We start from the raw sequence: 13,790 nt of genomic DNA, 5'->3' as shown, positions 1-13,790 counted from the left end.
AAGCAATACTGTAGATGTCACAGGTAACACCTGGGCAAAAAATCCTCTCACTCTCAGCATGCAAGGCAGATCTGTGACTCTGGGTGTCACAGATCAAACCCAGGGCCTCAAGACACATGAAGCACGTGATCTAAGCTGAGCTGTATTGCTGCCACATGAAGCATGTGATCTAAGCTGAGCTGCATTGCTGCCACAGACCCATGGAATTCCACTTAGCAGAGTGTGAATGTTCACTGGTTTGGTTAGTTTCAGATTCCACAGCACAACTAATGTTTTCTTTAAAAAAATATTTATTTTGAAAATGTTTCAGTCTCACAAGAAGTTGAAAAAATATTGCAGAGTCCCAGGGACATATTTCCCCCAGTGAAAACATCTAACATAGCCATAGCATTATCAAATCAGGAAAACACCAGTTCAGTCTTGTCTTACCTCTGGAGGTTTGCTTGTGTTATGGGAGGGAGGAGAGAGAACTAGAGTGTCACGCTGGCACATGTGATGCCAGGGGTCACACCTGAGACCTCACGCTTGAGAGTCCAATGTTTTATCCACTGCACCGCCTCTAGCGCTCCAACTTGGGAATCTCAACATGTACTCATTTCATCTCTTTCTCCAAGAAACCTTCAGGAAACTATCAGATGTTGAGTTTTAGTGCAGTACCAAAGAGGAACATTCATTCACAGCGATCAGAAAAAGAATGCTAAAATGCTGCTCCCTTTCCCAACTACACCTGTGTGACCACTTCAAACACAAGCACCTATCATGCACAAAGCGCAAGGACCGGCGTAAGGATCCTGGTTCGGGCCCCGGCTCCCCACCTGCAGGGGGATTGCTTCACAGGTGGTGAAGCAATTCTGCAGGTGTCTTTCTCCCCCCCCCCAACTTCCCCATCTCTCTCCATTTCTCTCTATCCTATCCAACAATGACATCAATAATAACTACAACAATAAAACAATAAGGACAACAAAAGGGAATAAATATTTTAAAAAATTTTTTTAAAAAGCACCTATCACATCGACTGAACCTAAACCCGTCTGCCTGCAATTAGGTGAAAATTAAAGAGATCTACAAACATGTCAAACACTGACATTCCTCTTGCTAAATACTTTTTATTTGGGAAATAACAAATTTTCCTACAGATAAGTCATATATGTGAGTGGGACTATATCTTTATTTCTAAATGGATACATTGTTCTGATGTGTCTTAGCTTCAGTGTCATGGTCATAAATGAGACAAGTGTATCAGCCACAGTTCCTGGGAACCCTGTAGCTGAGGTCAGAGGGGTCTGGACATCAAGGCCCCCCAAACACACACACACTTCTGGGTGCTCTCCAGTCCTCACACGCCAGGCAAGTGTGGACGACGCTTCACTCAGCAGTTTAAGCAGACATCTGGGTCACACTGTAACTCACACAGAGGAAATCAAACGTTTAGAAATTTTTGAAGTGATTGTCAACAAGGGACTACATATCCAAAGTAAGTTTTTTTTTTACTTACTTTGTTTATGTTTTATTGAGTCATTATTTAACCCAAATTCAAGTAGAGTTGTCAAAGTTAAAGCTAATCACCAATGTATAAAATCCCCACTTGTTTTAAGAATGCTTACAGAGGTTTCATGACTCGTACCAGTGAAGTAAACGGCAGACCTTGAAAACATCACTTCCTGGGCTCAAGAGCTTATTCTAGACCTGGTGCCCGTCTGATCCATGGCTGTGAAGAACAGGCACACAGCTGCCGTGATGAGCAGGTGCATCCCCTCATATAGAAGTTTTGGAGAAAACACACTCCAGATAAAGAGATGGTAACGCAGAGATGTCACCAAGATGATGTATACAGAGACTGGAAAAGAGCAGACCAGCGCGTAGCAAAAGCAGGCGTGACTCATTGCAGGGCCCCTGGAGTGAAACGGAAAAAGGTGTTAGTGCCAGTTCCACATCACCAAAGGTGAGGTGTGAACACGCTCATGTCAGTGTCTGCACTGGACACATGATGATTCTGCCCAGGGACCACCCTCTTGCCCAGCTCCATGCCCCCAGGGGCCCTGCAGGGGTGCAGGAGCAAAGGCAACGTCCCTGGAGGAAGCCGGGGAGACAGCAGGCAGACTAGGGTCATGGTGGCTACACTCACACCCTGAGCTCAAGAGCGAAGAAGTGTCACTCTGAGGGCCCCTGCAGCCCAGGAATCTGCACCCAGTCAGTCCAGTGGGCAGCCTCTAGTGGTGCTGTGAAGCCACAGCTCCTCAGTGCACCACGATCCACACAACATTTCTGCAAAGTGTACCCCACCCCAGTCATGCAGCCATTTAAGATTTACATGCCTGACCTACTATGCTAATGTGTCACAGGTAAGATATGAACATTAAAAGGCACAAAAGGATGGAGTGTTGTAAACACTTCTTTCTTTTCCGTTTGTATCGCCACAAGGGTTACTGTTGTAGTTCAGTGCCTGCACGACAAATCCACCACTCATGGTGCCACTCTTTCTTCCTTCCTTCTTTGCCTCCCTCCCTCTTTCCTTGATAGGACAGATAGAAATTGAGGTGGCGAGGAACTAGGGAGACAGCATAACGGTTACCCAAGATTCTCCTGCCTGAGGTTCTGAGGTCCCAGGTTTAATCCCCAGAACCACCATAAACCAGGGATGAGCAGGGGTCTGCTCTCTCATATTAAAATAAACATAAAAAAGGGGCTGGGGGAGGGGAGTTGGGTGGTGGCACATCAGGTTAAGCACACATAGTACAAAGCATAAGGACCCATGCAAGGATTTCAGTTCGAGCCCCTGGCTCCATACCTGCGGTGTCTATCTCCCCCTATCTTCCCCTCCCCTCTCAATTTCTGTCCGTCTTATCCAATAAAATGGAAAAAAAAAAAAAAAAGGCTGCCAGGAGCAGTGGATTCCTAGTGCCGGCACTGAGCCCCAGAGATAACCCTGGAGGCAAAATAAAATAAAATAAAAATGGGGGGCTAGACACTTAAGTGCACCCACTTAAGTGCACATATTACTAGGCACAAAGACCCAGGCTGAGCCCCACTCCCCATTAAGTGCACATATTACTAGGCACAAAGACCCAGGCTGAGCCCCACTCCCCACTTAAGTGCACATATCACTAGGCACAGAGACCCAGGCTGAGCCCCACTCCCCACCTGAGGGGGAGCTTCATGAGACGTGAAGCAGGGCTGCATGTGTCTGTCTCTTTTCCTGTAGGGCAGCAAAGGGCCAGAAATGAGGAGCTCCCAGCAGGGCAGCAAAGGCCCTCCTCTCTCAATTTCTCTCTGTCCTATGAAGTGTAATAGAAAGAAAAAAAAAAAGAAGAAAAGAAAACTGACCTGCGTCTTAAACCCAGGTCTCTTGTGCATGGCAACATATGCACTCAACAGATCATGACACTGCCTGGTCCTCTTTCCTCTGTGAACCGAATGTCTGGCTTTTCAGTACTGGTCTGAGACATCCTGGGTCACACTGAAGGTCAAGCTTTCCAGTTCACTCTGATGCCTTTCCTCAGACACACAGTGCGCCTGCTGCCTCTTATGTCAGTGCAGCATGGATGCATCCTCCCAAGTAAGCCAGTACCCAGGGTGTCCTCCAGTGAGGACATGGACTTGGCATCTGTGTGATGGAGAGACCTGGGCAACAGGTAGGCGGGGGGCGGCAAAGGCCCAGAGATGAGGGGCTGCCCATGGGGCAGCAAAGGCCCAGAGATGAGGGGCTCCCCCATGGGACAAAGGCCCAGAGATGAGGGGCTCCCCATGGGGCAGCAAAGGCCCAGAGATGAGGGGCTCCCCCATGGGGCAAAGGCCCAGAGATGAGGGGCTCCCCATGGGGCAGCAAAGGCCCAGAGATGAGGGGCTCCCCATGGGACAAAGGCCCAGAGATGTGGGCCTCCCCCATGGGACAAAGGCCCAGAGATGAGGGGCTCCCCATGGGGCAGCAAAGGCCCAGAGATGAGGGGCTCCCCCATGGGACAAAGGCCCAGAGATGAGGGGCTCCCCATGGGGCAAAGGCCCAGAGATGAATGGCTCCCCATGGGGCAAAGGCCCAGAGATGAGGGGCTCCCCCATGGGGTGGCAAAGGCCCAGAGATGAGGGGCTCCCCATGGGGCAAAGGCCCAGAGATGAGGGGCTCCCCATGGGACAAAGGCCCAGAGATGAGGGGCTCCCCCATGGGGCAGCAAAGGCCCAGAGTTGAGGGGCTCCCCCATGGGACAAAGGCCCAGAGATGAGGGGCTCCACCATGGGGTGGCAAAGGCTCAGAGGTGAGGGGCTTCCCCATGGGCGGCAAAGGCCCAGAGATGAGCAACTCCTAGTGGGCCTTTGACAGCTTAGCCGCGCTCAAGTACAGAGCTGGCATGTCTGAGTGGAGGCCAAGGGCTGGCTGTGCTGGGAAGCTGGGCAGAAATAGTGTGGCCCAGTCCAGCTTCAGTAGCTGAACCCTCAGGAATGCCTCACTGGGGCCCCAGTGCAGAGGGCTTTATAGCCAGGACTCCAGGCTGTCTGGGAGGCTCATCAGGCAACCCACATACCCAGACGCCCACTTGGTTCAGGTGTGGCCCACACCCAGATGCCCACTGGGCCCAGGTGGAGGTCACCAAGGGGGGCAGCCTGGGAGACCCCTGCTCAAGAAGCCTCTCCAGGGGAACAATGTGTGAGGCTGTGGGGAGCCAGGGGCTGCCCTGAGTGAGCAAGGGTGGGGGCAAGGCGCTGCTCCTCAGGCCTCCTTCAGTGGGAGACGAGGAGCCTCAGGTGACCAGGAGGGACACGCGCCACCTCGAGCTCGCTGTCCTGTGGGAAAGGCCAGGGTGTAGTGACACTGAGTATATGCCCCCCCCCCCCCCCGCCTGTCCTGGCCCCTCTTCTCAAGGGGTGGAAGCTGGCGCCAGCACCAGCACCCCTCATACTTATCTCCCATGGCAAGAACTACCCACCAGCAAGCAGGGAACCATGGTGAGGTTGCCCTTCCTGTGCCTCTGGAAACATGGTGTGAGCCACGAGATGGTGGTACTGGGACAGCCCACGCAGACCTGAAGCTCCCTCCCTCCCTCCTGGCACACTACACTGGACCGTTCCTTCTTACTTCAGGAGAAGAGATGAAGTGGCCTGGGAGTCCCCGTATCTGGAGTAAGGTATCACTTCACAAAAACACCCAGCTGTGGACAGGGAGTGAGGGTTACAGCCTTTGTGAGGGGCTGGCATCCACCCCAGGTATCACAGGAGACTGAGCATGGCTCTGTCTCTCTGCTCCACAAAGTGACTCTTAGAAAACAGGCACCCCTCAAGACACCATCAGTTCGTGCTGCACAGTGGAGGAGCCTCACCTGCAGGTTTCTGAGCTCAGGAAGTTCACCAGGTGGATGGCCCACAGCACAGGTCCTGCATACGTTGCAAATGCTGTCAGGAGCACAGCTGGGATCTCCATGTAGCTGTCCAGGCCCACAAAGCCCACGGAAACATCCACCGTGGAGATGCTGTTAGAGTTCCCCTGGACGTAAGAGAGAGGGCTGACATGCTTCTCATAGCAGGGCCGCCACAACCCTGAGAGGCAGCCCCAAGGTGCTGCGATGGACGGGGACTTCTAGCACCCCTACACCCTCCAATCCTTCGCCCTGCACCTGCCACACTGGTCTAAGAAGGCCTAGAGCTAGAAGGGGGGCAAGGGAAGGTTCAGCTATGGCCCCGCCAGTCACCATCTCTCTCTCACCCTCCTCAGGTGGGCAGAAAGATGCGCTTGTTTTTGGAGGCTGGCAGGACAGCCCACTGGTAGGCTGCCTGTCTCACCACAGGCATAGTCCAGACTCAAGAACCCGGCACTAAACGGAGCACTGCAGCAAGAGGGAAACCTTGGGGCTATGTTGTCTCTCCTTCCTCCATCTGTCTCTCTCTCATTCTCTGAGAGGATCGGCGTGGAGCAGTGAAATTGTGCATGTGGAAGCCCTTCTGACACCAAGACATACTTCGAAATGCAACACAGGGCCTCCTGCAGCGTTGCAGTGTGGCCTACCTGGACCGACTGTTCTCATTCTAATTAATTAATTAATTAATCGAGAGGGATAGGAGGAGAGAGAAAGAACCAGGTATCACTCTGGTGCATATGCTTCTGGGGATCGAACTCAGGACCTCATGCTTGAGAGTCCACCATTCCCAGAGCACTGCTCAGCTCTGGCTTATGGTAATGTGGGGTGACTGAACCTGGGACTTCAGAGCTTCAAGCATGAGAATCTCTTTGCATCGCCATTATGCTATCTGCCCCCGCTACAGTCATTCTGATACACAGCACAGCTCCCCCACTACGGAACTCCCACTGGTGAAAGTGGTTCAAACCCAGGCCATCATCAAGGAAGGTGTGTGCTCTACTCGCTGAGCTGTCTCCAGCTCCCAAACATTCACAGATTTGATGGCGCAATCTTTCTCAAGAGGGGCTAAGGTGCCACAGATTAAGTGCCAGCTTTGCACTACCTAGTGGGTAACTGTGGTGCTGGGTGGGCAGAGGACGCTCTGCAGGCACTGCCCTCCCTCAATGCCAGGGTGCCCTGGCTGCTCCATCCTCACGCTGATTTTGCTTATGAGTATGATTCGCTCAACACACATGAAAACTGTCCCACTTGTGGTGACACTTCTCAAGGAACTAACAGTGCTGGGAGGTAGGGCCACAGCAGAGTGCAGGCTTGGAAGCATGAGGCTCCATGTCCAGGTACTACACATAGCAGAAATCTCTGCTTGCCCTCCCCCCATATATGACTAGATCTAGACAAGAGGAGAACCCGAGGGGAGGACTCGTGGCCCCACAGCACGGAGACCCACCTGGAAGTAGAAGAAGGCCTGGCCAAACCAGTAGTGCATCACAGTGACCTCGGCAGCATCATGCCCCAGGGGCTTCCAGATAAAGGAGGTCATGAGGGTCTGGATCAGGAGGCTAAGCACCAGGACCGGGAGGTTGTGTGGCCGAAGGAGCAGGGCGGCCAGCAGAGCCAGCCCACTGTACATCTCCCACAGGCCCACAGCCTTGCACTTGGGGTTGGCAGCAGCCACCTGGGACTTGAGTAAGTCCCGGGCACCCGTGAACAGGATGCCAAGGATGAAGATGTAAACAAAACGTGCTTCAACGATGCCTCTGAAAAAAAGCAGAATGAGTTCAGATTCCCTAGTACCAGCTAGGAAAATTCAAATACACATTTCCTCACAAAAGCAATGGACAAGATGCAGCACCCTGTCCCAGACAATGCTGAGAAGTAGCGGTGTGGGACTCTGCACACCAGCCCCTAGGAGCTGAGCGGTGCCCTCCTCTGCATACTCTTCTCTAACAGAGCGACTTGTGAAGAGTGTCTCTGCTGGCCCAGACCCATGAGTGCAAGGTCAGCTCCACACATAGATCCCATGTGTGCGGGACTCACGGGCATGAACGGATCCTGAACACCCAGCAGCCTGTAACACCTCCCTTCCCCCTGGTACACGTCCCCTGTGTGCGGTGCCAGCAGCTCTGCAGCGGAGCATGGTGAGGATGTGCGGTGCTCAGTCTTGTTCCTCATTCAGGGAAGAGAGGTCCTCCTAGAGCTACCCTGGCTACGCCGGGGACCGAGCAAGAGAAGGACAAGCGAGGAACAGGCACACAACACACAGAATAGCAAAGTCACATTTCAGCAAATCATTTGTGAGGGAAGTTCATCTCAGGGCCAGGGACATGCATAGTGGCTCTGCAAAAGACTCTCATGTCTGAGGCTCTGAGGTCCCAGGTGCAAGCCCTAGCACTCACTACCATAAGCCAGAGCCGAGCAGTGTGGTTGGGGTTAAAAAAAAAAAAAAAACAACTTTGGGTAAAACATGTGTTCCTAAACATTTAAATACTTTCCACAAATTAACATTTTATTATTTTTTTTAAATTGCTTATTCCCTTTTGTTGCCCATGTCATTTTATTGTAGTTATTGTTGTTATTGATGTTGTTGCTGGATAGGACAGAGAGAAATGGAGAGAGGAGGGGAAGACGGAGAGGGGGAGAGAGAGACACCTGCAGACCTGCTTCACCGCCGTGAAGTGACTCCCCTGCAGGTGGGGAGCCGGGGGCTTGAACCAGGATCCTTATGCTGATCCTTGCGTTTTGCGCCATATGCGCTTAACCCACTGCGTTACCACTTGATTCCCTAAATTAACATTTTATATAGACTAGGAAACCTGACCATATGAAGTACATATGTTCATAAAATTTCTATTAATTTATAAATAAAATGTTTTTTTAATTATTATCTTTATTTATTTGAATAGAGACAGCCAGAAATTGAGAGGAGAGGAGGAGACAGAGAGGGACAGAGACAGAGATTATTAGTGATTTATAAGATTACAGGGGTGTCATCCCACAGGGCACCCACACCAAGTACTGTGTGCCCACTGCCCAGCGTACTCACTTTGAGGCGGCTTTGTCTCGCTGCCAGGGGAGCAGGAGGCTGCCAGTGGCGGCCCTATAGCAGTAGACGCCCAGCAGGCCCAAGGCCATGGCCACTCTGGATGTGCGGGAGCAGCGCCTCTGAAGCAGCACAAACGTCACGACGAGGCAAAAGGCAGACAGGGCAGAGAGTGCGGCCTTGTGATCAGAGCTGAAACAGTGGGGTGTCAAGAGTCGCTAGTAGCGACAGTTAGTGAGAACTTCAGCAAGAACAGCTGATTGCCTCAACTGGGAAATGAAGCAGAAAGAAAACTCAAATTCAAACTAACTTTCCTAAAGTGTCACAGAGTGTCCTTGGGCTGAAGCCTTCAGCATCTGTCCCACCAGCAGCTCTGGTCTAGCTGGGCAGGACAGGGACAGAGCACTGCCCAATGGCCCTTTCCGTAACTGCAGACAGAGGTTCCTGGCAATCCCATCTGCTTGCTAAACTTTAATTATTTTTATTATTATTGCATTATCTTTACTTATTGGATAGAGACAGAAATCGAGAGGGAAGGGGATGACAGAGGGAGAGAGAGAAAAAGACACCTCCAACACTGCTTCACCACTTGCAAAGCTTTTTCCCTGCAGATGGGGACTGGAGGCTCAAACTTGGGTCCTTGTACATTGTAACAAGGGCACTCAACCAGGTGAGCCACCACCCAGCCCCCTTGCTAAACTTTCTATTAGGCTTTCCTGTCCTATGACCACAGGCTTCATGCAGTCTTCCCCAACCAGGAGGTGACAGAGGTAAGTCTACACTTAAGCTACAATGAACACTTAAAACCTCTTGGCTTTTCGCCCCCTTCAATTGCTACCAGGAGCTCAGTGCCGGCAAAAATTCACAGCTCCCAGTAGCCCTCCCTTCCTTCCTTTCTATTTTGTTAGACAGTTCAGAGAAATTTAGAGGTGGGGATATGGAGAGAGAGAGAGAGATCCGCAGACCTGCTTCGATGCTCATGGAGTATCCCCCCTTGCCTCTTGGAACAATTACAGTGATTAAGCAACAACAAAAAAGCAAACACACAAGCTAGTCTAAAAATAAATTCACCTTTCACTATCATTTGTGGGTAATAGCATACTTCTTTCATTTCTTCAGATCTCAAATACTATTTGGTCTTAGATATGAAACTCCAGGCTAAGATTCTGGAAATGAAGATCCTGCACTTGCAATCAACTGTGGACAATCTCACCTGGTGAGCCAGTGGCCAAGATCAGGCCGGTGGGCCCACTGCACACCAGTCTGGTTGAGTGACCGCAACAGCCGGCAGCAGGTGAGTATCACCCATGGGCTAGCCAAGGCCATCCACTTCTCAGAGCCCCTAAGCGAGTCCAAGGGTGTGTGGCTTTTGTGGACTTTGCCTGCATCCTCATCCTGCAAAGCTACTACAGCACCACCAAGTCCTGGCTCACAGCAGTTGCCCAGGAAGCAGTTTCTGTAGATCTCATGGCACAAAGCTAGACACAGGGTGCTGGTGAGGAAATACCAGGTCTGGTGCTCCTCCTCAATGAAGCTGCTTGCACCCAGACTCAGGACGTGGCCCATGGTCCCCAGTAAGATGAGAAGATCTAACTCTGACCACCTTGAGTTGGAAGGACCGGTATTCTGTGAAAATGAAATGAGTTTGATAAAGGAAAAAATGAAAACCACAGAGCTTGCAGCATGTACTTTGAATGTTCCTGCAGGACTAGACCTGGATGCAAGAGGCTCCAAGGTTGGCAGACTGATCCTTACATCACATATGCCACAGCAGTGCTCTGGTTATATCTCTATCAAAAAAAATATCCTATATATAGTAAAAACCCAGTTCTTGTTCAAGAAACACAAGCTGTTGTGCTAAGACTCCTGCTCACTTTGGGTGGGACAGCTCCCTCCAGGGCACAGCTGGCAGACACGGGACAGTAAATGCTGAACTGAGTAACAAGTGCCGTGGGGTGGGCACTTGCCGAGTCTGCCAACCCCACATCACTGCTTTCCTGTGGCCAGGGCTGGATCTGGCCAGAACCACTTCTTGTTACTTAAAACAAAAAAAAAATTTCCAAAGCTATACCCTTCAAATCAGGTATCTAATGTCTCCTATATTTCTAGAAATCCTTTAGAAACTTCCAGCAACATGGTTGATTCTACTAAAATCACAAAGTTGGCATCACAGTCTATATCATAAATATGCTAACACATGCACTTAAAATCAAAGGTGCGAGCTCAATGACCAGCACCTGTTAGCATGTCTTTCACGTGTGCCGCCTGTACATGCCAGAGATGCTGAGGTCTCAGGCAGGCTCCTGCACACAAGGGGGCAGACAGTGCTGCAGATGACAACTTCCTCGGCCACAGAGCCCAAAGGACAACTGTGTGTGCCGGCAGCCTGGCATCTCTGCTCTCAGACCGCAGGCTCTGGACACTGTGGACAAGAGGAAGCGACAGGTGCTAAGCAGGCAGTCGCCATGGCAATGACAAGTACGCTTCAAACACCTCAGCTCCATGGGTGCCTGCAGTGGCCAATGCCAGATCTTCCTCCCAGTGGGGCTCTTCCTTTGCCCAAGCATAGACTCCTCTCTGAAGGGGCATCTCCCCATCAGCCAGGGGCCAGTAGCTCTGCATAGTCCTGACTTTCTAAGAAGCCGGGTATGATCTGGCCACATATATTTGAGTGAGCCTCTATTCCCAGAGCTTCCTGGTTAACCCTCTGAACTCCTATCCTCAGGCTCTGCTGTGCTGCGTCCAGAACGCTCCAGCAGTCTGACGAGTGAAAGCTGGGCAGAATGGCAGGTAGTGGCCTACCCAGAGACTGTCCTCTCAGGTCCTGCTCACCTTCCTCTGAAGCTTCCCGTCCACAAACATCTCGCTAAGAGCAGACACCACGGCACAGAGCAGCGCAGATATCAAAACCATCACTCCGGCTGCCGTCAGCCAGGAGAGGCTACAGAAATAGCAGGAACTCTCAGTTGAGGTGCACACGATGACATGAATGGCCGAAAGCACCAGGAACATCAAATAAAAGAGCAGAGAAAACATGGGGGAGAGTAGAGGGACTTCCAACTCAGCCTTATTACTCAGTGCTTGTGGGATGCTGAGCAGAAGCAGGGCGAGGACCTGCATGAAAAACAAGGGTGGCATCAGTGTGTGGGACACCCACCGGAGAACAGCCCAGCTCCTGTCTCACGGCAGGGCAGGAGACTTTTTCCCTTTTAGTTCTTTTCACGAGGCAGAGTGGATGGTGCCAAGACTCTGAGCCTGAGCCCCACCACAGAGCTGCCTTCCCAGCCCAACCGTCCACTCTTGTTTTCTGCAAGGAAGACTCAGAGGAGAGACACCACACCTCCACTCCACCATCTATGGAGCTAGCTACCTTCATGCTCTCCGAACAGTGCTGGGATTCAAACCCAGGGCCACGCACCAGGAAGATGTGCACCTGACGGAGTGAGCTCAGCCCAGCACTACTCCTAATATTTTAAAACGTATATCCTATTTATTACAGATGAAAAGCTTTCCAGATGAAGCAGAGAAAAGGGAGAGACAGAGACAAGTCGGAGCACCACTCTGGTCCTTGTGGTGCTGAGGATCAGCATGAGAACTCCTGAGCAAGACCCCACAACTCCAGCAGTTGAGGGACCCCAGCTTTTCTTCTTCTAGCGTTTGCCCTTCTTCCGTAGCCAGTCAGCAGCGTCAGGTTGAGCCTGATGTAAAGTTCGAGACCTCCTTTGAATCTGGGGAGGTGGCAGTCGTTGACTATGTGGGTCATAGTCTGTCTGGGGCCGCAGGGGCAGTTCGGGTCGTCTCTGGCTCCCCAGCGATGGAACATAGCGGCGCACCGGCCATGGCCTGTTCGATAGCGATTGAGGAGGGCCCAGTCATAACGTGCTAGGTCAAAGCTGGGTTGACGCTTGCAGGGGTCTGTGATGAGGTGTTTGTTCTTGACCTCAGCTGACTGCCAACTCTGTTTCCAAGAGTCTGGAACAGAGAAGTTCAGTGTAGGCGGAGGGGACCAGGTTGGGTGACGAGACGTCAAGCGTTGGACAGGGTGGGCGAAGATATCCGCGTAGATTGGCAGGTCCGGTCGAGCGTAGACGTGGGAAATGAACTTAGATGATGCCGCATCCCGATGAATATCTGGCGGGGCGATGTGGCTAAGAACTGGCAGCCATGGAACCGGGGTGGAACGGATGGTTCCAGAAATTATCCTCATGGAGGAATATAATTTGGAATCGACCAAGTGGACATGGGGGCTACGGAACCATACTGGGGCACAGTATTCTGCAGTGGAATAGCATAATGCCAGAGATGATGATCGTAGTGTGGAAGCGCTCGCGCCCCATGAGGAGCTGGCCAGTCTTGCAATGATGTGATTCCTCGTGCCCACCTTTGCTGCAGTTTTTATGAGATGTTTGTGAAATGACAGGGTGCGACCGAGAGTAACGCCGAGATAGACTGGCTGGGCTTCATGCCGGATTCTCGTATCGCCAAGCTGCACATTAAGCTCACGCGAGGCCGAGGCATGGTGTAGATGGAAAACAGATGGTACCGTTTTTGCAGTGCTAGGGATTAGTCGCCATTTTTTACAGAAATCAGATATCAGAGACATGTCTTTCGTGAGTGTTTCCTCGAGGATGTCGAACTTTGATGCCTGAGTTGCACAGCAGATGTCATCGGCGTAGATGAACTTCCTTGAAGAAGTTTCTGGGAGGTCATTGATGTAAATATTAAATAGCGTAGGAGCCAGAACAGAGCCCTGGGGGAGGCCACTTGAGACAGGTCTCCATCTGCTAGACTTGTCACCCAGATGCACCCGGAATCTGTTTTGGAGAAGAAACGATATAGTGTTGGCCACCCATGGAGGCAGGCATCTTGAGATCTTGACTAGGAGACCACGGTGCCAGACCATGTCATAGGCTGATGTGAGATCAACAAAGACAGCACCCGTCTTTAAATCCTTCTGGAATCCATTTTCAATGTAAGTTGAGAGGGCCAGGGCTTGTTCGCAGGTAGATCTTCCTGGGCGGAAACCAGCTTGGGCGGGTGATAGGAATTTCTCTGTAAGATGGAATTTCTCTGTAAGCTGTTCAACACTATTCAGATTAGCTGCTGAGAACGCACACCTCCAGCAGTGCAAGCCCAGGCTACACGACAACAGACAAGAATGCTCACACCTTCTCCACCCAGGGAACACCAATAATGTGTACTTCCAACTATTTTAAGTCAGGGAGCTAACTCAGCCTGTTAGAACCACCTGGCACATTAGGGAAAGACAGAAACAGGCTGGAGGTATGAATCCACCTGCCAACACCCATGACCTGTGGGGAAGCAATTACAGAAGCCAGAATTTTGGTCCATACTTCCAGAGGGGGAAAAATGATAGGGGGAAGAGCACCAGAGTGCTCTGAACT

The 13,790-nt window shown here is 51.3% G+C and overlaps 1 protein-coding gene across 6 annotated transcripts in view; it reads right to left on the bottom strand.

Moving 5' to 3' along the window:
• Window positions 1-272: 272 nt before the first annotated feature.
• Window positions 273-13,790, bottom strand: part of PIGG (phosphatidylinositol glycan anchor biosynthesis class G) — a 264,955-nt gene continuing 251,437 nt past the window's right edge. For 3 of the 6 annotated variants that reach the window (XM_060188399.1, XM_060188402.1, XM_060188403.1), the window contains 6 exons: window positions 11,218-11,499; window positions 9,599-10,011; window positions 8,389-8,577; window positions 6,793-7,102; window positions 5,310-5,473; window positions 1,436-1,893 (listed from right to left, as the gene is read on the bottom strand). In XM_060188399.1, the coding sequence (XP_060044382.1) occupies window positions 1,668-1,893; window positions 5,310-5,473; window positions 6,793-7,102; window positions 8,389-8,577; window positions 9,599-10,011; window positions 11,218-11,499 (1,584 nt within the window). In that variant the 3' untranslated portion in view covers window positions 1,436-1,667. Of the gene's footprint in view, window positions 1,400-1,435; window positions 1,894-5,309; window positions 5,474-6,792; window positions 7,103-8,388; window positions 8,655-9,598; window positions 10,012-11,217; window positions 11,500-13,790 lie in introns of those variants that run through there. The other 3 variants (XM_060188401.1, XM_060188400.1, XM_060188404.1) reach the window with 3 other exon arrangements.

This window comes from Erinaceus europaeus, chromosome 3, assembly GCF_950295315.1.
Source record: "Erinaceus europaeus chromosome 3, mEriEur2.1, whole genome shotgun sequence".
NCBI classification, from domain to species: domain Eukaryota; kingdom Metazoa; phylum Chordata; class Mammalia; order Eulipotyphla; family Erinaceidae; genus Erinaceus; species Erinaceus europaeus.
The sequence above is the reverse complement of the archived record's forward strand: the minus strand, read 5'-3'. Positions and strand labels throughout refer to the sequence as shown.